At 38.9% G+C, this 24,221-nt stretch overlaps 1 protein-coding gene across 1 annotated transcript in view; it reads right to left on the bottom strand.

The window, feature by feature from the left end:
• Positions 1 to 3,344: 3,344 nt before the first annotated feature.
• The window catches only part of SDHAF3 (succinate dehydrogenase complex assembly factor 3), a 73,137-nt gene continuing 52,260 nt past the window's right edge, over positions 3,345 to 24,221 (bottom strand). The window contains exon 2 of the mRNA XM_010363286.1: positions 3,345 to 4,111. Coding sequence (XP_010361588.1) covers positions 3,908 to 4,111 — 204 coding nt within the window. The 3' untranslated portion in view covers positions 3,345 to 3,907. The remainder of the gene's footprint in view (positions 4,112 to 24,221) is intronic.

Here is a 24,221-nt window from a genome sequence, read left to right as displayed (position 1 = left end):
TTTGTAGGGACATGGATGCAGCTGGAAACCATCATTCTTAGCAAACTATCACAAGAAGAGAAAACCAAACACCGCATGTTCTCACTCATAGGTGGGAACTGAACAATGAGATCACTTGGACTCGGGAAGGGGAACATCACACACTGGGGTCTATCATGGGGAGGGGGGAGAGGGGAGGAGGGAGGGATTGCATTGGGGAGTTATACATGATATAAATGATGAATTGATGGGTGCTGACGAGTTGATGGGTGCAGCACACCAACATGGCATAAGTATACATATGTAACAAACCTGCACGTTATGCACATGTACCCTAGAACTTAAAGTATAATAAAAAAAAAAAAAAAAAAAAAGAAAAACCATAGGCCAAATCTGCCCCTCTGCCTGTTTTTTAAATAAAGTTCTATTGAAACACACACACACAAAAAAAAAAAAAAAAAAAAAAAGAGATTAAAGACAGGCATAGGAAATCACAAGAGTATTGATTGGAGAAAGGATAGATGTCCATGAAATCTTCACAATTTATGTTCTTCAGCTATGGCTTCAGTCAGTCCCTCCATTTGGGATCCCTGACTTCCCGCAGCAAGTCACAATAGCAAAGTTATGGAATCAGCCTAAGTGTCCATCAACAGATGAATGGATAAAGAAAATGTAGTATACAATAAACTACCATTTAGATATAAAAAAGAATGAGATCCTGTCATTTGCAACAACATGGATAGAACTGGAAGTCAGTATGTTAAATGAAATAAGGAATGAACAATACCTAGTATTTCATAGCACAAGGTGACTATAGTCAGTGATTGTACATTTCAAAGTAACTAAGTATAACTGGATTGTTTGTAACACAAAAGATAAATGTTTGAGGGGATGGATAACCCATTTTCCATGAGGTGATTATTACACCTTGCATGCCTGTATTAAAATTATCCCATGTATCCCATAAATATATACATCTATGTACCCACAAAAATTAAAAATTTAAAAATGAGATTTAGGTTAGTGTTAGTGATTTAAGAGTAGAGCTAATATTTGAAGCAACAGATATGTAACATGAAAGTCCTGAGGATGAAATCCCCGAGAACATCATATTTTTAAAGTGGGGGTGGGGAGAAAATTTATAATCCAAAGGAGAGTAAGGCAGTATAAAAAACAGAAATGATTTAAAAGCAGAAGAGAGTAACACTATCAAATCTTCAACATATCCATCTTACAGTGATTAATATCCCATTGATTTTGGCAAGTGAGTGGTTACCCTGGCTAGAGCAGCAGATGAAGTAAAAGAAAAAGGAGACATGGAAGGTACTACTCAGTGGCTGGCTGAAGCGAAGGATCACAGAAACTAGGCAGTCTGTAATGGAAATAAAAGCACTAGTAGAATAACACTGAAGGCACCAAGCAGTCAAAGGACTGATAAGTGTATGTATCAGTTTACTGTTAAAAGACCACTCCCTATTTCCCAAACTTTTAGTTTACAAACTTGGTGTCCCAGTATTTGCACAGTGCATCTAGGCAAAACAGTTTTATTTATTAAGTAGTCCAAACAACTTATTTATGCCATAACAATTTAGCACCTGTTGGATACTATGCAACTGACACTGGAATCATATTGACCAACACTACCTATATTTTCTGTTACTCATCTTCTGTGATATTTGCATTTTTATCACGGTAACCACTAAAAGCCCAGCTTCACAAAGATCTGTCATTAAAAAGAATGGAAATATAACTGTAAAAGTGAAAAACCTTGTACTAGTCATGTGTGTGGTGTCCAGCAAACACAAACGTGGCTGTGATTTCCTCAAAGTTAAAATATCCTGCAGCACCCCTGAGTTCTCTGTGATGCCCAGGGAATCTCAGTTTATAATTTGGGAACCATAGCCCTATTCCCTATCCTTGCTTTTATTTTTCTCAATAGTACTTATCACCCTACATATTTTATTTCTCTCCTTTAGAATGTGAGTTCCATGGTGGTAGTAGACTTTTTGTCTTTGATAAGTGCTGTATCCCTAGTCCCTAGAATGACATCTGGAAAATGCAGGCTTTTAATAAGTATCTGTGGAATGAATTGTGTGGTGGGAGTAAGAAACTGATTGTATTGTTAACAGACAGTGTCAAAAGCACAGGATATTTAAATTCATAATTTCAGATGCAGAACAGTTCCGAACAGAGTGAAGGTTTAAGTGTAGCCATGGCATGAGTGAGTGGTTGAATGATTGAAAATGAGTAATGCCAGATAACTCTCAGTCTACTGGATAAGTAAACGACATAAATACTAAGTCACCAGAATAATGACAAGATTTGAGGTAAGTCAAGTGCCAATGAACAGAAGGGAAGTATACCCTAAAAGAAAGCCACAGAGGGAAGAGTTCTTAAGCGAGGGTTGCAGAGTGATGGGTTGAAAGGGACAATAGGATGGGTCTCTTGTAAAGTGGGAGTTGTGGCCCACTTTACAAGACTACAGTGAAGCAGTGTCTTCATAATTATTAGGTTTCTATTAGGCAAGATGAAAAGGATAATGCTGTAAAGAGTTTGCAGATATATTTGTTCATTATGAAAGAGAGCTCCTGAAGGCACAACTAGATTTTAACCTTTTTGAGAGCAGGAGCTTTGTCTTATCCCTGAAGCCTGTTATAACACAGACAGTAGAATAATTGATTATCTTTCTCAATGAGAAAGACCAACAGCTCAGACTGACTCAAAAAAAAAGCAGCTATATACAAAGAGAGAACACATGAGACACCAAACCAGAGAAAACATGTATCAGTTTCTAAAGAGATGACATAAATTGCAAGTGCATCTTAAAAAAATGACCATTTTAGAATCTTGGAGTAAGCCTCCATAACTGTCTTAGTCTCCTTGGGCTGCTATAACAAACTACCATAAACTGGGTGGCTCATAGATAGAAATCTGTTTCTCATGTTTTGGAGACCGCAAAGTACAAGATCAGGGCACCAGCAGATTCAGTGTCTGATGAGGGGCCATGTTTGCTTTAACATCATCTCACTGTATCCTCATATGGTAGAAGGGGCAAGAGATCTCTCTTGGGCTTTGTTTTATAGGCCAACAATCCCATTCATAAGGACTCTACCACCTAATAGTATCACACTGGGAATCAGGTTTCAATAACTAAAGATATAAGTCATTTAGCATAATATTTTTGAAAATCCACATTTTATGTTGTAAATGGGGTTACCATTTTTAAATGTAAGATCTTAGGGAAGTTTCTTATAGTTAAGTTGATTTGTAATGTCCTCAACTATTAGCTGATAAATCAGAGTCTCAAGGTACACATTATTTCAGGGGCTGTTATTAATAAACAAACACTGGAGGAAATGTATTAGACGTTGTATAGTCTATTATACAAATGATAGTAAAATAGTGAATTTTAAAGCTTCTCCCTAACCTTTCATTGTGAATGAACAGTGATGCAGGGAGAAGAGACATTCAGAAGAAAAATCATGTATTATTAAAGTAGAAGTGATGAAATGTTCAAAATGACAATGTATTTAAAAAAAAACCTTATTGGAATTCTGTATCTATCACTATCACAACATACTTACTTGATGAAGCTAAAGAAAAGACAGAAGGCTAATATGGTTGGATGAGAATAGCATTTTAAAATGTTTTCAGCAAAATTCTAGAAATCTGTCCATTTTAGATCCATTATTTCCCGTTTAGTTCCAAAATCGAATTTCATACAGCAAGTGCTATTATTCCAGTAATTCTTTCAATTGTCACTAGTGATCTTGATTCACCTATTGTTGCATTCATAATATCCAAAATAAGAGAATATTTCATTAATAACAGGCATTTTCAAAGCTTAAATAATACATTTCAAAAACCAATGACAGTTAAAGTAAGGGTTCTAAATTTTTGCATGTCTTGTTAAGCTTTGTCGTATGAACTAAAATTTTGGTTTTGTAGACTCAGAAATACTAAATTGCCTATTGGGTTTTGTGGCTTCTTGCATCAGCTCCTGCAACTGTCCAATCTGTTCATCACGAAAGTCATTAAGTTTTTCTTCTGGGAGGAAGGTGCCAAAACATGCTTTTCCAGTTGAATTTTGTCTGTTTTCGTTAGCTTGTTGCGATAACACTGTTGCATATACCTAAAAAGATAAGGAATGAATGTTATAGATGTAAAGTTTAAATAATATTTAACATTAGAGGACCTGAAGTCTAATTCTTAGTCACCTATTTTTCCTCATCACTAAATGTAGAAGCATTTGGTTAGGAAAACATAAATATAGTTGTGAAGATACAATTCATTGACAATTTCATATATATCTATTTTTAGCACTTTAAACGATTTAATCAACTTTTAGCAAAATGTTTAACCTGGACATAAGAGTGGTGAGTCCATGGATGGGCTTCAGGAGCATGCATAAACCACCTCAAACCATACGCAAAATTGTATTTACACAAGTATGGACATTTCTAGGGCCATAGCTTTCAATAGATTCTCAAACAGGAACCATGCGTCTTTTTCCCCCCAACTTTTATTTTAAACCTGCACATGTACCCCCTAGATACAAGGGGGTACATGTGCAGGTTTCTTACATGGGAATAACTGCATGATGCTGAAGTTTTGGGTACAGATCCTGTCACCCAGAGAGTAAGTCCAGTACCCAACAGATAGCTTTTCAACCCATACCTCCCTCCAGTAGTCCATGCTGTCAATTGTTCCCTATTTACATCCATGTGTGCTCAATGTTTAGCTCCCACTTAAAATTTTATTTTTCTGTGCCTGTGTTAATTTGCTTAGGATTATGGCATCTATGCTGCTGCAAAGGACATGCTTTCATCCTATTTATGTCAGCACAGTATTCTACTGTGACATGTAATACATCTTTTCAAGTGAGTCTAAATTCATTCCTATGTCTTCAATTACCATTCTAATTCAAAACATACTAGAGAGAAACTTCTTAAACCTTTAAGCCTTCAATATTTAACAACCATCTGTGTCAAGAAAAACTAAGTACATTCAGCCTAATATTCCAACTATCCCCATCTGCACAAGTGCCACTGTTTTGAAACTCACTCTAAAATTAATCTTTTAATTAGACAAAGTACCAGTGTATTTTAGTTCATGAAGTTAAAGTGAATGAACTGGCTAACTCTGGATAATGCTGCTACCTAATCTGTCTTGAGATATCTAAATTGCTTGTAATTGCTGGAATGGCAGCATAGACAGAGCAACTTTAATTCCAAACATTCCAAACCTATGGAGAAAATATTTTTCCATGATTTACAGAAATCCACTTATTAAGACCAAAACACCTCAAGTTTTATCAATTCCACTTCTATACGCTTCAGAGCAAGCAGGGTTTTTCAACCTTGGCACTATTTTGTGTGTGTGTTGGGGGGTAGGGGTGGGGATGGGTCTGTGGGAGTCTGCATAGTAGGATGTTTAGTAGCATCTCTTGTCTCTGACCACCAGATGGCAGTAACGCCCCTCTCCCAGTCTTGATAATCTAAAATGTCTCCAAACACGTGAACAAGTATCATGCACAAGAATGTTCATTGTTAAAAGCAAAACAAACAAAAAAAAATGGAAACAATTGTACTTCAATAGGAGAAAAGTCAAATACACTGAAATTTACTCAGATGATAATAAAGTCACAACAAATAAGCTGTAAGTCTACGTATCAACATGGATGAGTCTCCAAAAAATAAAATCTAAAAAGCAGGCTTTAAGGAAGTATTCATTTGCAAAAATGGAAAAGTTGATAAAGTAAGGAACTCTAAATAGCAAAAACAATCTTGAACAAGAACAAAATTAGAGGACTCACAACTCCCAATATCAAACAAAACAGTGTGGTACTGGCATTAGAATAGATATGTAACACCAATAGAATGGAGAGTCCAGAATTAAATCCTTACATGTATAGCCAACTGGTTTTTGACAAAGACGGCAAATCCATTCAATGGAGGAAAGAATAGTCTGGTCAACAACTGGTGCTGGGAAAACTAAATTTCCACATGCAAAAGAGTGAAGTTGGACCCCCATCTTCTACCATATACAAAAATTAACTCACAGTGAATCAAAGACCTAAACACAAGAGTGAAAATCATGAGAATCCTAGAAGAGAACATAGAGGTAAATCTTTATGACCTTTGACTTGGCAATAGGTTCTTAGATATGACACCAAAAGCCCAAGCAACAACAATAGATAAATTGGACAGTATCAAAATTAAATACTTCTGTGCATCAAAGAACACTTGAGTGAAAAGACAAATTACAGAATGAGAAAAAAATTGCAAATCATATCTGAAAAGGGTTTATTATCTAGAATATATAAAGAACCACAACTAAAAGACAAATAGCCCAATGTAAAAATGGGTAAAGCATATGAATAGACATTTCTCCAAAGATATACAGATGGACAAGTACATGAAAAGATGCTCAAAAGCATTCGTCATTAGAAAAGTGTAAATCAAAACCACAATGAGATGCCACTTCACACCAAGTTGTCTCCTATAATAATTTTTTTAAACCCCAGAAAAATAACAGTTGTTGGCAAGGCTATGAATAAACTGGAATCCTCATACATTGATAATGAGAATATAAAATGGCATAGCCACTGCAGAAAAGATTGGCAGTTCCTCAGAAAGTTAAACACAGAATTACCATATGATCCAGCAAATGCACACATAGGTATATATCAAAATAACTGAGAGCAGGAACTCAAACACATACTTGTATACCCATGTTCACAGCAGCAATATTCACAAATAGATGACATTCAGAAAATAACCTAGATGTCCACCAGCAAGTAGATAAACAAAATGTGGTATAGACATACAGTAGAATATTTATCACTCTTAGAATGAAGTTCTGATCCATACAACATGGGTAAACCTTGAAAACATTATGCTAAGAAGCCAAACATAAAAAGACATTGTATGATTCCACTTACATGAAATATCTAGAATAGGCAAATTCATAGAAAGAATGGAGAATACTAAGGGCTGGGAGGAGGTAGGAGAGGGTGTTATTTAATGGCCACCGAGTTTCCGTTTGGGTGAAGAAAAATCTAGAATAATGTCTCTACAATGTATCATTTACAGTGTCCAGGAAAAAAATTCAAAATTATTACAGTCAAGACAACGGGCAATCAATGCAGACCAGTGCCTGAGATTATTCAGACATTAGAATTAGCAGAAACAGATTTTAAAGCAGGTACCATAAATGTATGTAAAAGACAATATGGTAATCATAAATGGGCAGATAAATCTCAGCAGAGAATGAGGAATTATAAGAACCAAATACATTTGAAAACTCAAAAATGCAATATCTAGAATTTTTAAAGTGTCACTTAATAGTAGACTGGAGATGAAGGGAAGATTCATGAACTTGAAAATACAGCAACAGAAATTATTCAGTTTTAAACAATGCCAAAAGATTTATCATAAGTTTAAGTGGAATCCAAGAAAAGAGGTAACTACCTTAGAAGAAAAATAAATTTCAATTGGTATCTTTTTTTTTTTTGAGATGGAGTCTTGCCTCTGTTACCCAGGTTGGAGTGCAGAGGTATCGTGATCTCCGCTCACTGCAAGCTCCGCCTCCTGGGTTCAGGCCATTCTCCTGCCTCAGCCTCCCAAGTAGCTGGGAATACAGGCGCCCGCCATCACGCCCGGCTAATTTTTTTTGTACTTTTAGTAGAGACGGGGTTTCACGATGTTAGCTAGGATGGTCTCGATCTCCTGAGGTCTCGGCCTCCCTAAGTGCTGGGATTACAGGTCTGAGCCACTGCGCCCAGGCGGGTATCTTATTTTTATAAATTTTTATGAATTTTAATGAGTATTTTAAGGAAACATAAATTCAAGAAGCTTAGCAAGTTCCAAGGAGAATACAAAATACTATACCTAAGCATATGATAGTTAAATTGTAGAAAAATAAAGCAAAATTTTTTTAAAAAGTTAAAAAAATATTTATCATTTACAAATATACGCAAATGTACAAAACATAAAAACAAGCATGGAAACAACCAACATCAGGATCCTGATTACCTCTGAGGAGTAAAAAGGGGAATGCAATTTTAGCTGTACCTTTTAATATTATTTACTTTCAAAAAGTGATCTAAATATTTCAAAATATTAATATTGGTTAAATCTGAGTGGTGAATACATAACTTTCCCATTTTTGAAAATTTTTATAACTTTGTATATAATTTCAGAACACATTTCACTTAGGGTATAATTTATAATAATTATGGGAATAATGTTTCTTATGGAAAGCAGAAATACATTTCATGTGTGAGAAATAATCAATGAATGAACATCTTGGGTTCTAGAAAGACTGTCACGAAAAGGAAACAGAAAAAAATCCCAACCGTCCCCCTATACACCACCCATTTACCTACTAGTCTTTGATTCCATGTACTTGCAACAGCATTCTTTTCCGGGCAAGACAGAAGAATGGCCAAAATAAAAAAAACTTCAGGACCACAATATGGAGGTGGTCCAGACATAGGTAAGAAGCAGCAATAAAATGTGAATTTGACTAGGTCACCCTGCCAAACATATCTACCTGGAGGGAAAAGACTCAGAACAGAAAAATACTACACTACACATTAACAGCATCCTTTGGTTTCAAACTGTTATCATGCTGGCTTCTAGGAATAAAGCTATCCTGAAAGTTAGAAGATTCCTATGATTGCTCTCTTGAACCAAAGAGAATGTGCAGTGCTTCCTCAGGATAAGTTAAGCAGCTGCTTTAAGTAGCACAAAGCCATCGAAGAGAAACACTTAGAGTATGTTGAGAGCAGGTGCAGTGGGCTGAATGGTGTCCCCAAAAGATGTCAAGTCCTAATCTTTGGAACTGTGTTACCTTATATGTATATTACAGGTTTTGCAAGTGTGATTAAGGATTCTGAGATGAGATTATACTGATGGTCCCGAAAAGTATTCTTAGAGGGTATGATAAATTAGGCATACAGAGGAGAACCTGATATGAAGAAAAAATCAGTTTGGAGTGATATGGCCATAATTCAAGGGAATCCTGGATCCACCAGAAGCTAAAAGATGTGGATTTCTTCCCTAGAGTCTCTCACTCTTTAATTAGGCCTCTCCAGAATACGCTACCATTGTTTTAAGTCAGGCTGTGGTAGTTCATCACAGCAGACACAGGAAATTAATACAGCAGTGAACTACAGAAACAGTCTTAAAGTCTCCTAGTAGAAAAAAACTAACTTTCATGCTATACTGTTTCCCACTAGTTTTTGAAAAGGCAGAGAAGCTATAGTATCAGTTTGTCAGGGATAGAAGAATCAAATATTTTGAGGCCCAGCTGTGCCTTCACTGTACTCTAATTCTCTACCTATATATTAAACTTGTTTATAGTCTGAATCAAATTGATACTATTAAATTACTAGTATGGTCGAGCACACTGGCTCACACCTGTAATCCCACAGCTTTGGGAGGCCGAGGCAAGAGGAGTGCTTAGTTTTTAGTAAACCAAACATCACACATTCTCACTTCTAAGTGGGAGCTAAATGATGAGAACTCATGAACACAAAGAAGGGAACAACAGACACCTACATAAGGGTGGGAGAAGGAACAGAAAAGATAACTATTGGATACTGGGCTTAATGACTGGGTGATGAACCAATCTGTACAACAAACCCCCGTGACACAAGTTTACCTATGCAACAAACCTTCACATGTACCCCCAAACCTAAAATTAAAATATAAAAAACTTGTCAGTTTAATAACATTAAGAAAACAAACTATAACTTAAATAAAATTTTAAAAATCATTTATCTATTATACAGATGTTTTTAAAGAATAGAAATGAACTATATTAGATTGCTTCTTAACAGCATTTAGAATCAAACTAAATAAACCATTTCAAGTAAACATTTCTGAGTAACAGGACTATGAAGGCAGAAAAGCTACTGGACCCATTCATCCCTTAAAAAACATAAATAACATAAAAAGAGAAACAACCAGATATTATGTGCCTCCTGATAGAAGTACATATTACCAAAAACAAACAACAAAAAACAAAAAAACAAAACATACACCTAATAAGCCTCTACATCTATTATCAATTTACAGGAAACACAAGAGACCTAAGTGTTAAACATCACCATGGGAATGCAATCAGCATGATTCAGACTATGAAAAACTACTTAACAACCCCAGTCTCAGAAGTAATAAAGGAAAAATAGCAACTTTACAGTGATGAAAGCTGAAAGATACCACCTCAATGAAATGATCAAGGTAAACATCACCAATAATAAGTCACACTGCCCTCATGTACTTCCCGATAATTAGGCACTGAAAGGATGTATCACCTTGATGGTATTCTTCCCAATAATGCACAACCTCAATCTAATCATAAGAAAACATCAGATAAACCTCAATTAAGGGACACTCTATAAAATAACTGATCAGTACCCTTCAAAAGTTTTAAGGCCATCAATGACAAGGAAAAAGGAAGGAACTATTACAGATTAGAGGAAACTAAGGAGCTCTGAATGTGATGCAGGATCTTGCATTAGGCCCTGGAACAGAAAAAAAAAAAATTCCTATAAAAGCTGGTGAAACTGAATATACTCTGTAGTTTAGTTAATAACATTGCATCCATGTTAGCTTCTCAGTTTTTATAACAGTACTATGGTTACGTAGGCTATTAACAGGGGAAGTAGCACAGAAAGGTATAGGGAACCTGTACTATCTTTGCAACTCTCTTCAGTAAGTCTAAAATTAACTCAGCTAAAAAAAAAAAAAAAAGAATTTTAGATTTAACAGGTGTATCAACTAATTATAATACATTTATTTATTTCTTATTTGAACAAAAATGCTCACAGTGGCTCATGACTGCAATCCCAGCATTTTGGGAGGCTGAGCTGGGTGGATCACTTGAAGTCAGGAGTTCGAGACCAGCCTGGCCAACATGGTGAAACCCTGTCCCTACTAAAAATACAAAACTTAGCCGGTGTGGTGGCATGTGCCTGTAATCCTAGCTACTTAGAAGGCTGAGGCAGGAGAATTGCTTGAAACCAGGAGTTGGAGGTTGCAGTGAGCCAAGACTGTGCCACTGCACTCCAGCCTGGCAACAGAGCAAGACCCCATCTAAAAAAAAAAAGCTGCTAACAAAAAGAATCAGGAAACTTTAAAAACTGGATGTTTGGTATTAAGAATTATTTCGGCCAGGCGCGGTGGCTCACACCTGTAATCCCAGCACTTTGGGAGGCTGAGGCAGGCGGATCACGAGGTCAGGAGGAGATCGAGATCATCTTGGCTAACATGGTGAAACCCTGTCTCTGCTAAAAACACAAAAAATTAGCCTGGTGTGGTGGCAGGCGCCTATAGTCCTCCCAACTACTTGGGAGGCGGAGGCAGGAGAATGGTGTGAACCCAGGACGCGGAGCTTGCAGCGAGGTAACAGAGCGAGACTCCATCTCAAAAAAAAAAAAAAATTATTTCTAATTTTGGAGGTGACATAATAGTATGGTCATGACTTTAAAGAGTCTACATTAAAATATTGAAGGCAAATTTTATGTTTGTGATTTAAAAATAATCTGGGAGAAAGAGAAGTAAGTGGAGGTACAAATGAAACCTGATTGGCCATGAGTTGATAACTGTTGAAGTCGAGTGACAGGTACAAGGTGGTTCATTATATTTTCTCTACATTTGTATATGGTTGAGATTTCTCTAATTAAAAAAATGTATATATACACATGCATACACACATTCATATATAACTTAAAAACATTCAACTAAAACTATTTCAGTAACTTCTCACTTTCAACTATGGGTTTGATATTTCTTTCCAACAAAGCTTCCCAGGTACTGGTGCAGTCCATAGCCTGTTAGGAAGCAGGCAAGCATGACCACCTGAGCTCTGCCTTGTGTCAGGTCAGCAGTGGCATTAGATTCTTACAGAAGCATGAACCCTATTGTGAACTGCTTATGCAGAGGATCTAGGTTATGTGCACCTCATGAGAATATAATGCTTGATGATCTGAGGTGGAGCCATTTCATTCCAAAACCATCCCCCACAACCTGTAGAAAAATTGTCTTCCACAAAACCAATCTCCAAAAGGGGACCACTTAAAGTTCTTTGATAAAGCCTTGATTTACCAGTAGTTTTTCTTCTGTTTCTAAAAATATTTCTTAAACATCTTATTATAATAATTTTTTACAATATACATTTTTAAAATCCAAAACATAGCAAAATCATTTTTAAATAGATTCACAGTAATTTCCTCACCAAAACAATGGGATTTCAGAACTGTCGCTTTAGCACATAGCTGGTGAACCTTTATTAAATAATTCACTTTGTGTACCATTAATATTTTTATTTATAATGTAAATAATTTAATCTCCCCACAGGCTAGAACCAAAGTGGCATGAAATTCCTTATATAACTGACATACAAAAATTGAGACTGACTGGTTCAACAAACAAATCTGGGCCACAGTTTAAGATTCCAACAATGAACAGTGTTGGAAGAAGAGAATGGGATTTGAATATGGAATGGTGATAGAGTCACAGAAAGACAAGAACCAAGAAAACAATGGATTTCGGAGAGTTGAGGACTCTGAGTAACAGGACTATGAAGGCAGAAAAGATACTGGACCCATTCATCCCTGAAAAAATACATGCATATAGAAAGAGGTATAAGGATTGCTCACATTAACTATCTAGTTCATCTAGACTACAAAAAAGCATGCGATAGTTAAAAAGAACAAGGTCAAACATGTACTGACATGAAAAGCTTCCCACATGAAATAATCAACTTGCAAAATATGTATAGATGCCATTTGTATATGCTTCAAAACATGTACAAATTTAAACAGAGGCTGAAAGGATGACCAGAAACTTCTGAATAGTTTTTCATATTTTGTTCTGAACACCTCAACTCTGTACTGTTTTGATATTTTATAATAAATATTATTTAACTAACTAAATGAAAGGGAAAGAAATTAAAGAATAGCTATAGGAAAAATTGGGGGATAAGGAAATTACAGCTCCAGTGTTTCATTTGTCCTTAACAGCAGAGATCAAAGCGATTTTGCAGACTGTAATTAATGTAATTTGAACACAAAGCTTTAATCACATATCTAGTATTTGCTTATCTGTGTTTTTTAAAACAAAATTCAAACTAAATGGCCCAAAAGAACTAATGATATATGAAAATCTAAACTGTCAAGCTCTGTAAATAAAGACAATTAGTTGCCTCACAAAAGGCTATTCTTATTTAGGAAAGTATGTATCATGGGCCTCCTTTAATACTAAAACGAAATGGTTTAAAACATTTTATGAAAATAGCATTTTTAAGATACTCATCGACTGTATAGAGTTCAAGAAAATACCAAACTATATAACATCTGTCCCATTAAAAACTTGACTTTTTAAATACTTTATATACAAAGAATTTCCTTAATAGCATAAAAAAAGCTTTTAGGTTAAATCATAAAAATGCCATCACAATCAGAATTAGTCTGATGCCTTTCTTTTGAATTACAAGAATTTTAAATTCCCTTTAAAATAGGCGTAAATTGTGCTACTGTTCTCACAACTTCCTGGACACCTAAAATGACAGTAATTTTTTTATAGTTTTGAACAATTATATGTATTCTTCAATGTAAACAACCAAAGAGACATCCAACTATTATCTAGGAAAGAAAAAGGTAACTTTCCCCCAAAATTTATTCAATTATTGTAAGATTTTATGTAGCAACACTGAACCAACAAACTTAAGTTAGGAGCATTTGGTCAAGCTTTCCCTAGAGAACTTATGAAAAATATCATGCCTGCTAGAGGAGCAAAAACCAAAACACCCCTCTCCACAAGAAGCCTGAAAGTTACCTGAATTTACAATAGCTAAATTCAAAGACACTTTGGGGATCTGAAGCACATCTGCCCAAGTCATTAATACACAATATATTATAGAAAGAAAAAAAAAAAAGAACCTACATTGGCAATGACAATAAATTTGGTTTCTTGGGCTCATTCTGACGAGGTTTTATGATTTTCGAGTCAAAGATGATAGATTATACATGCTATTTCTTAGCCCACAAACACTTGTAATATAAAACACTTTGATTCACAGAGTGCAAAGAATAGAAAGTAACATTAGTGTCACTAACAAGTGAATTTCCCAGGTGGCCATGAAGCTTAGCCTCTGTGAAGTCAAATTCCCCAGGTTCCTCTGTAAACCAAACTCAAGATTCACCTGTGACTCCCAGAGATGAGCAAAAAAGGTGTTAGTTGTGACACAGCACAGCAAAGAAAAAAAAAAAAAAGCAAGAACATAGAAAGTTTTTGGCTAAGGAAGCAATAAGGAAATGTTACAGAAAACCTAGTTCAGAAATATTCTTTACATTTGTCTACTATAAACTCTGTATGTCCGTGATATTGGAAACTTACAAATCAAATGTCATAATGTCAGAAATGAGAAGTCAGCACAGAAAATAAGCACATTCTTGTTTATGAAATTCATCCAAAAGTTCCCAGAAACAACAATAGCATTGTACTTAAGGTAATATTACATAACTTATTTTACTTCATCTAAAAATGTATTCATGAAACTAATTTTAAAAATACATTCTCCTGATCATTTAGGTGAATGGACTATTTGTACATTTTATGTTTTATATATGACCTTTAATTTATTCTTTAGTAATATTAGAATACAGTGAGGCACAAGGAAACTTTCTGGAGTAATAGATTTTTGTTACCTTGAATGTGGTGACAGTTTCATGGGTGTATACATATTTTAAAACTCACCCAAGTGTACACATTAATATGTGTGGTTCACTGTGCATCAATGACGCCACACTAAAGCTGTTATATTCAAAAAAAAAAAAAAAAAAAAGTAACTGGCCAACTCCTTACCTTACTCACTTATACCTCAATGGAGATGAGGATGGGTTCTAGGAAAGTAGCAAGAAAATAAGCTTAAATATAATACCTAAGGGTGACAACGATCCAGTTAGATAAGAATGTATATACACTACTGATTTAAAAATTGATGGGGAACAAAAAACAGCTTATAAAGCTAATATACAAAACTCAAAAAAAGCTTTTGAAAAAATCTTCCAAATATTTTACTATCAGTCATTAAAAACAACTAAATTGTAATAAGTTAAGAACAGAACGAAAAAGTTCACTCCTAGACATTAAAAACGTAAAGAGTTCAAAACTGTAATTTTCTTTTTCTTTTTTTTACATTTTTTATAATCAGGCTTTTTCTTTTCACTCTACAGAAAAACTGCATTTAGCAATAGATTTTTAACTACCTGTTCACCTGTAATGCAGGTTAATTCTATATTTTTTTTAAAAAACAATTATATAAACTAAAGGACATGATGCATTCAAATTCTATTTTGATGTAATCTGTTTAGAAAATTCCCAATTTATTGAGAAAATAAAATCAGTATGTTTTATAACAAATTATTTACATTATAGCTGGCATCAAAAAAATGTATAGCAATCTGCATAATTCTTATATCTCCAAGGGAATCTAACATCAAGTGAGTTACATCAAATCAAATATTTTTAAAGTTATATATTAAATTGACAGTACTTTCGCAGTTCAATTTGGAGTAATACTGATCCAAAGCAGACAATCATGATATTAATACTTTTTTTTTTTTTTTTTGAGACAGTTTCGCTCTTGTTGCCCAGGCTGGAGTGCAGTGAGGTGATCTCAGCTCACTAGGTTCAAGCAATCCTCCCGCCTCAGTCTCCCAAGTACCTGGGATTATAGGCACCCACCACCATGCCCAGCTAATTTCTGTATTTTTAGTAGAGGCAGGGTTTCTCCATGTTGGCCAGGCTGGTCTTGAACTCCTGACCTCAGGTGATCCTTCTGCCTCAGCCTCCCAAAGTGCTGGGATTACAGGCGTGAACCACTGCACCTAGCCCTGAAAGGCAAATTTTAACAGAAAATTTAAATATATTCTAATGTCTTACAAGTTATCTTCTGTTTGTTATTCTAATTAACCAAATGAAAGAGTGTAGCATTATCACAATCACATTTCACGTTACCCAGAATCTACACATCTGTAATCAAACTAAAATATCAAACAAATAAGATAGCTCACTCACTAAAGGAGAATATAAGCACATAAGAAATGAACAGGATATTTATTTATGGGCTAAAGAAGAGGAAACAAAAATTAGTTAACAAAGTAACATAATAGAAAATGTAAAAGGCATGAAGAAAACACAAAAGCCAAGTGTATGAAACCTCTCACCTTGGAGTCAACCCCTATCCCAGTTACACCCCCAGTTAGCAGGAAGAAGTTAGAGCAGTTGTCACACTTTTTCCATCTTCACTGGCCCACATCTTAAGGTGTTATAAAACCCAAAGCAAGGGATTGAAATCATCATTGCAAAATTATAACTGGGACAGTGAAAGAGATGTGACCTAACCAACTCCATCTTGCTTCCCACATCCAAGCTGTCCTTATTTCTTTCCAGGGCACAGGATTCAATTAACTTTGGGAGAATTTAGTTTATAGTTTGAAACAAAGATAACAGATCTTTCCCAAAACAAACCCCCTTCTTGCCTGGGGACTAGACTGCTCTTGTAGGACAACAAATTAGCCAAAAGATTATGATTTAAGACTCATGCAGCTGGAGGCTACACAATTCTGACCTTCCCCAAATTGCTCCTGAGGATAATATCACTACTGTGAAACTTAAGATTGACGCAGGAGTTTTTGCTCTAAGCTTAGTTCAGCTAAATCCAGGTTCTTGTATCATGACCAGGAAAAATTAGGCAGGTGAATACACTGAAGGGTGACGAGGGCAGAATTCATTAGGTAAAAAGAGGGGGTCCCACCAGCAAGCTCCCACCTCACAGACTGAATACCAGGGCTCTCACACATGGGCTGAAGAAACCACGCTCCTCCCCTGCATAAAGCACGAATTCCTGGTAGCTCCACCCCATTCCCCCCAGTGCATGTGGGCCTCTAGTTCACTGTGGGCATGCCCAGGGAAGATCTTGTGCAGGTATTCCCTTACCTGCACAAAAAAGTCCAGTGTAAACAAAACACTTGTGGGTGGGTCAGAGATTCTCCAGGGACCCTTCCTTATCTACCTAGGCATTTGTCTGCCTCCTGCCTCTATCAAGATCAGTGCTTGTTTTGCAGACCCTGCACTTGAATCAGCTGGCACCACCCAAACAGATAAACTGGCTCATCTGATCTGTGGGCCCCCAACCCAGTGCAAGAGGATAGCTTCAACTCTGTATGATTTTATCTCTGACCCAACCAATCGGCACTCCAGACTCACTGTCTCCAACCCAATAAATTTTTCTTAAAAACCCTGATCCCAAATGCTTGGAGAGATTGATTTGAATAATAATAAACTCATCTCCTATACAGCCGACTATGTGTGAATTACTCTTTCTCTATGGCAATTCCCCTGTCTTGATAAATTGGCTCTGTCTAGGCAGTAGGCCTGGTGAACACATTGGGTAGTGCATTAGTCTGTTCTCACACTTCTATTAAAAAAACTACCTGAGACTGGGTAATTTTTGAAGAAAAGAGGTTTAATTGATTCACAGTTTGGTAGCCTTAACAGGAAACATGACTGGGAGGCTGCAGGAAATGTACAATCATAGCAGAAGATGAACGAAAAGCAAGCACCTTTTCCACATGTCTCACATAGGTGAGACAGCAAGCCAAGGGGGGAAGTGCTACACACTTTAAAACCATCAGATCTTGTGAGAACTCACTATCATGACAACAGCAAGGGGGAAATCTGCCCCTATAATCTAGTCACCTCCCACCAGGCCCCTCCTCCAATTCGACATGAGATTTGGGTGGGGACACAAATCCAAACCGTATCAGGTGGTTACATGTAAATCCCCCCTAACTCGTCTTTAACTGCCTTGGCATGAAAAGAAAAAAAAAATCACTGAAAGTTATAAAATTTTATCAAGCATTGTCAAGAAAGAAAGTGCCTAGATCAAATTAGTATTTTGATGTCCTGAGCAAGACACTATAGTGGAAAAAGTACATAAAATCCATTTTAAGTTTAGTCATAAAATCCATTATGCATTGTTCTATGCTGAATGAATAACTTTTAGATGGCGATTATTATTTCTACTATTCTATAAGGTCTCTCATCTGGCTCCTTATGTCACCAGCATCATTACAAACTACCTATAATTCCTGTAAACCCAAAATAAAATTCTAAGCTCCCTGCCAACTAACTGGCCCCTTCTCTTGGCCAAGGGCATTCTAAAGTAAACCTGAAATATTAGTTCAGGCCATGATGGGAAAGGGTGGTCAGACATGCCTCATCATACCTTCTTCCCTTTGGAATTCAGGCACAGCTGACCAGCATTAACATTAAAACGGAAACCTTAAAACTAACAGAACAGACTGTCTTACAATCTATTCTCTCCAAAAGCTGCTATCAGGAGACTTCATCTGCATAACAAGAACCTTCCTCTCCACAAACCCTTATCTTAACCCAGACACTCCCTTTTATTCATTTCAGGTCTTTAAATAAACTCTTTCAACCAACTGCCCATCAGAAAATCTCTGAATCCCCCTATGACCTGGAACTCCCACCCTCCCCAATTTGAGTTCTCCCAGCTTTCCAGACTGAACCAGTGTACGTCTTACATGTATTTACAGATGTCTTATGTCCCCTAAAATGTATAAGGCCAAGTTGTTGCCCAACCACCTAGGGCATATGATGTCAGGACCTCCTGAGGCTTGTTTCACGAGCATGTCCTTAACAAAAAACTGACAAAAAACTGCTAAATTGATTGGTTGAGACTTGTCTCAGATAGTTGCTGGTTTACATTCCCAAATATTCTATACCCATCCATGCATCAGCAGCCATATATTCCCTCTATTTGGAATGTCCTTATTTACTTCATGGAATAAGATTTCAAGACTCAGTTCAAATGTCATTTTCTTGAGGACAACTGTACCCCTGCCCCAGCTTTGCCTCTATGCTCCCTTGGCACTCCACGCAGTTTTTTATAGAGTTCTTATTGTTGATGTTGACAGCAAAGTCCTAAAGACATAGGATCATGCCAAGACAACCACATGCCTTCACTGTCTAATACCAGGCACTGATATCTACTTATTAAAGAAAAAAGGAAGAGAATAAAATGTGTAATCTGTGCTGACCAGCTACAACCTGTATTCACAATTCATCTGACAATTTTTGTTTTACAAGGCAAACTGCCAATTTAGCCTTGGAGTCTGCATATTAACCTCTTCAATTTCACAAAAACACATACAACTTCAACAAGTTTGAATGGATGAGCTTGCAAATTTAAATATCAGAATTCAGATCCGGGTTTATCCCAAGAAAATGAGGATACTCAGTGAGGATTAGCATAAACATGATTATTTGGAGGTGTTTATTTCTCCTTTATACCATTTTACAAAATCTCACCTAGTCATTTAAATTCTTCAATCCCAAAAAAAGTATTATTAAAAAGGCAGCAAAGTCCCTTTAATTCCACATTTGAAAGTCAAATGTTGATTTTCAAGTAAATACCTCTAAAAAACATGCTAAGGGAATGCTAACTGGTAATCAAAATGAAAACAAGCAAAAAAAAAAAAAAAAGGAAAATCCTTTGAGATACCTTAATTGATCTGAAGTCAATAAATTTGTCAGTATAAACACAAGTGTAATCTGGTCTCTTAAAAAATTTAACCTGAAAGGAGTTCTGAGGCTGTCTATACCTTCTTCTATTCCTTTCTCTGTACACATGTAAAAACTGCACCATTAAAATTACATCGACTTTTTAACTTTTATTTTTATTGAAAAGAATAAAATGCAGCTATCATATATGTGTACACTTTCTCAAAAGATGATAAATCTAACAAAACTGTTAACAAAAACTGTTGCTTTTAGAAGATGATTCTCAAGGCAACACTGTCTCTTTGCTTTTCAACCAGCTATGGTTTAATTTTTTCTTTTTTTTTGGGAGGGAGTCTCGCTCTGTTTCCCAGGCTGGAGTGCAGTGGCGTGATCTCGGCTCACTGCAAGCTCTGCCTCCCGGGTTCACGCCATTGCCCTGCCTCAGCCTCCCAAGTAGCTGGGACTAGAAGCGCCCGCCACCAGGCCTGGCTAATTTTTTTTGTATTTTTTTAGTAGAGATGGGGTTTCACCATGTTAGCCAGGATGGTCTGGATCTCCTGACCTCGTGATCCGCCCGCCTTGGCCTCCCAAAGTGCTGGGGGTTTAATCTTTCAAAGAGCAAGTGATATTCAAAGAACTCCAAGCTATTGTTTTCCATTAAGTTTCATCACAGCCATGACACATCATTTCAAACTGTGTTCCCTAATAGGTTTATCTTGCCATCTTTCCTATAGTTTCAGTTCACTATGTAATTTTGTTTATATAATAAATATTGCTTCATTATTGTTTGGACGAACGTAGGCAAGATGGCGCACTTCCGGGTTCTTCATCACCAACTTTTCCCGCGCGCGCGAAAATGCAGCTGGCGCCCGGGAAGGTGCAGACCAACCGGGCATGCGCCAGGTGACGTCAATCCGAAGAGACTAAGATTTACCTGGTCGCACCTGCAGAACGCCCCCCGACACGCCCGTGCCCCGCCTATTGCCCTCCCACTCCTAGAAAAGCCGCTCCGGATGGACGCCACGCGCGGACTTCCCAGCCCCACTCCTGTCGGGATGTCGGGACTGTATCAGGAACCCCGCCCAAGAGCTCCACCGGGGGACTCTGTCGGCCTTCTTTGCCGGAGGCCGACAGACCTCTCCCTACCCACCTACTTCCCTGAAGCTAGGTGACCAAAATAAATTTGCAGTTTTGCTCCTACCCTTGCCTACCCGCTGGTTCTTTTGTGCCCTCTCGGCTGGTTTTAGAAAAACAAATCAGTTGGTGCCGAAACCCGGGAGGAGACCCCCTCCTCAGGCCTCTAAGGGTTGAGAAACCTCCTCCTGCTCCCACGCCGCAGATGGACCAGGACCTGAGACCCGCTTCCCTCACTCTCACGGCCTCTCTGGGGTAAGTGCCCTTGGCTCCTCTTTACCTCCCTCGGCCAAAACTCCTGTGCAGGTCCGAGGTCCACTTTTGAGCCACCAAGTGGCTCGGGAGACCCGTTCAGGACAGAGACGTCCGCCTGAAGGTGATCTCCACTTTGGCTCCATGAGCCTCCAGTCTGTCTCTGCTGGTTCCAAAGGACGCTTTGAAGCCAGGCAGAGATCCACTTCCATTTCCATTGTGTTCACTGTGTAAGTAAAGAGGAAACAAATGGGAAACCCCCCAGTCCAAATTTCCAAAGAGCACCCCCTTAGGGTGCCTCCTAGCCAATTTGAAAACCTTACAGCTCGAACAAGACCTTAGGAGGAAGCGGTTAATTTTCCTTTCCACTGTGGCGTGATCGACCTCAGCAATTTCTGCCAGCGGCTAGGCAAGTGGTCTGAAATTAATTACATACAAGGCTTTTGGGCCTTACGCTCTCATCCCGACCTGCCCTATACTCCTCCTTCTCTCCCCACTCTCTCCACCCTCTCCCTTCCTGCCTAGACTCCTCCTCCTTGCTCCTCATCGACTGGTAGCCCGCTCGCACCCGTGCCCCCTTCCATGTCCTCAGCCGGCCACCTAGAGTCCCCTATCTCTGCCCACACCCTCCTACAGTGTTAGCGCCTTTGCGAGAGGTAGCTGGGGCAGAGGGGGTAGTCAGAGTACATGTCCCTTTTTCACTGGCCCATCTTTCCAAAATTGAGAAGCGTTTAGGTGATTTCTCAGCTAATCCTACCATATACATAAAGGAATTTAGTTCAAAATCCAGAAGAAAATCCAGCCGCATTCTTAAATAGGCTGACTGAGGTTCTAACCCAATATACCCGGTTGGATCCGGCCTCCCTCACAGGGGCCACCATTTTGGCGTCTTATTTCATTTCTCAATCAGCTCGTGACATTCGTAAAAAACTTCAAAAGGTAGAGGATGGTCCTCAGGCACCAATACAAGACCTAGTTAAATTAGCCTTTAAGGTCTATAACTCCAGAGAGGAGACGGCAGGCTCGCCTCGAACAGAAGTTACAGCTCCTAGCAGCGGCTTTACAGCCCAGTCGTAACCCCAGGCCAGAGAGCACGCACCCCGCAGACTCCAAGGCTACAAAACAAGCCTGCTATAAGTGCGGCAAGGCAGGACACAATGCCAACAGGTGTCCGCAAGGTCCCCGAGCCCCAACGCAGCCTTGCTGTAAGTGCAAGGCATCAGGACATTGGGCCAGTGAATGTCCTAACCCTCGTCCACCAGCAACCCCCTACCCTGCTTGCCAGCAGGGAGGACACTGGAAGTCTGATTGCCCCACCCTGAGAACAGGGGCCGCCACTCCACATGACCCCCCCTTTCGCAGGATCCTGGGAGCTCCTTCCAGCTCCTACATCTGGACGACGACAACTGAAGGTGCCGAGACCCGGGGACCCCCATCACCCTCGCCGAGCCGCGGGTAACTCTCCTGGTAGCGGGTAAGACAATTTTTTAATCAACAGCGAGGCTACCTATCCTGTTTTGCCGTCCTTCTCTGGACCTAGCCTTCCATCCAATATCTCTGTAGTAGGAGTAAACGGAAAGCCATCCACTCCATGAAAAACTCCACTCCTTAATTGCTGCCTGGCCAAAAACTACTTTGCACACTCGTTCCTCATTATACCCTCATGCCCTACCCCCTTACTAGGCCGAGAAATCAGTTCAACTTTCCCCCACTCGCCTCAAACTTACTAAATTTTCTTAACTATCTCATACTCCCCAGCCTTGCCAAGACCATCCCTCTGGGTTTTACCTATATTCCAACAAATGCTTCCATTCCTCATTCCTATACTAATACTGTGCCTTATTTTATGTTTTGTCCCCATTTTGATCAAATTTCTCCGTGCCAAGATTCCGTACGTCCAAATGCCAACCATGGGCCCCAACCTTAATGACGCCCCTTAACAGCAGGAAGTAGCCAGACAGACCACGGCGCCCCTTATCACTATTATCAATAAAAGGTTGGACTGTTTGGACGGAGGCAAGATGGCGCACTTCCGGGTTCTTCATCACCAACTTTTCCCCCGGGGCGCGAAAATGCAGCTGGCACCCGGGAAGGTGCAGACCAACCGGGCATGCACCAGGTGACGTCAATCCGAAGAGACTAAGATTTACCTGGTCGCACCTGCAGAACGCCCCCCGACACGCCCGTGCCCCGCCTATTGCCCTCTCACTCCTAGAAAAGCCGCTCCGGACGGACGCCACGTACGGACTTCCCAGCCCCACTCCTGTCGGGATGTCGGGACTGTATCAGGAACCCCGCCCGAGAGCTCCACCGGGGGACTCTGTCGGCCTTCTTTGCCGGAGGCCGACAGACCTCTCCCTACCCACCTACTTCCCTGAAGCTAGGTGACCAAAATAAATTTGCAGTTTTGCTCCTACCCTTGCCTACCCGCTGGTTCTTTTGTGCCCTCTCGGCTGGTTTTAGAAAAACAAATCAATTATGTCTATCATCATCCTCCATCCACTGATGGACCTGATGGAACTGAAAAACTGCATTAGTCTATCATCCCTCCATCCCCACATTGGTAGATCAGTTTCACTTCAAATCTCTACCACTAGTTATTCACTGTGTGTGTGATGTGTGCACGGTTCACACAACTACTCAAGATGACTTGGGGCATGAATGTATCATAGCTGTATAAAAGAACTATGAACCGGCCAGGCGCAGTGGCTCACGCCTGTAATCCCAGCACTTTGGGAGGCCGAGAGGGGTGGATCACCTGGGGTTGGGAGTTCGAGACCAGCCTGATCAACATGGAGAAATCCCTGTCTCTACTAAAAATACAAAATTAGCCGGGCGTGGTGGTGCACACCTGTAATCTCAGCTACTCAGGAGGCAGAGGCAGGAGAATCGCTTATATCCAGGAGGTGGAGGTTGTGGTGAGCTGAGATTGCACCATAGCACTCCAGCCTGGGCAACGAGTGAAACTCCATCTCCAAAAAAAAAAAAAAAAAAAATGAATTATTACACCTAAAAGAAAAAGAACGATACACCTTTAAGAACTATGAACCAGGCCGGGCGCGGTGGCTCAAGCCTGTAATCCCAGCACTTTGGGAGGCCGAGACGGGCGGATCACGAGGTCAGGAGATCGAGACCATCCTGGCGAACACGGTGAAACCCCGTCTCTACTAAAAATACAAAAATCTAGCCGGGCGTGGTGGCAGGTGCCTGTAGTCCCAGCTACTCGGGAGGCTGAGGCAGGAGAATGGCGTG

The sequence above is a fragment of the Rhinopithecus roxellana genome, chromosome 6, assembly GCF_007565055.1.
Source record: "Rhinopithecus roxellana isolate Shanxi Qingling chromosome 6, ASM756505v1, whole genome shotgun sequence".
NCBI classification, from domain to species: domain Eukaryota; kingdom Metazoa; phylum Chordata; class Mammalia; order Primates; family Cercopithecidae; genus Rhinopithecus; species Rhinopithecus roxellana.
Note: the sequence above shows the minus strand (reverse complement) of the source record. Positions and strands in the feature narration are given on the sequence as shown.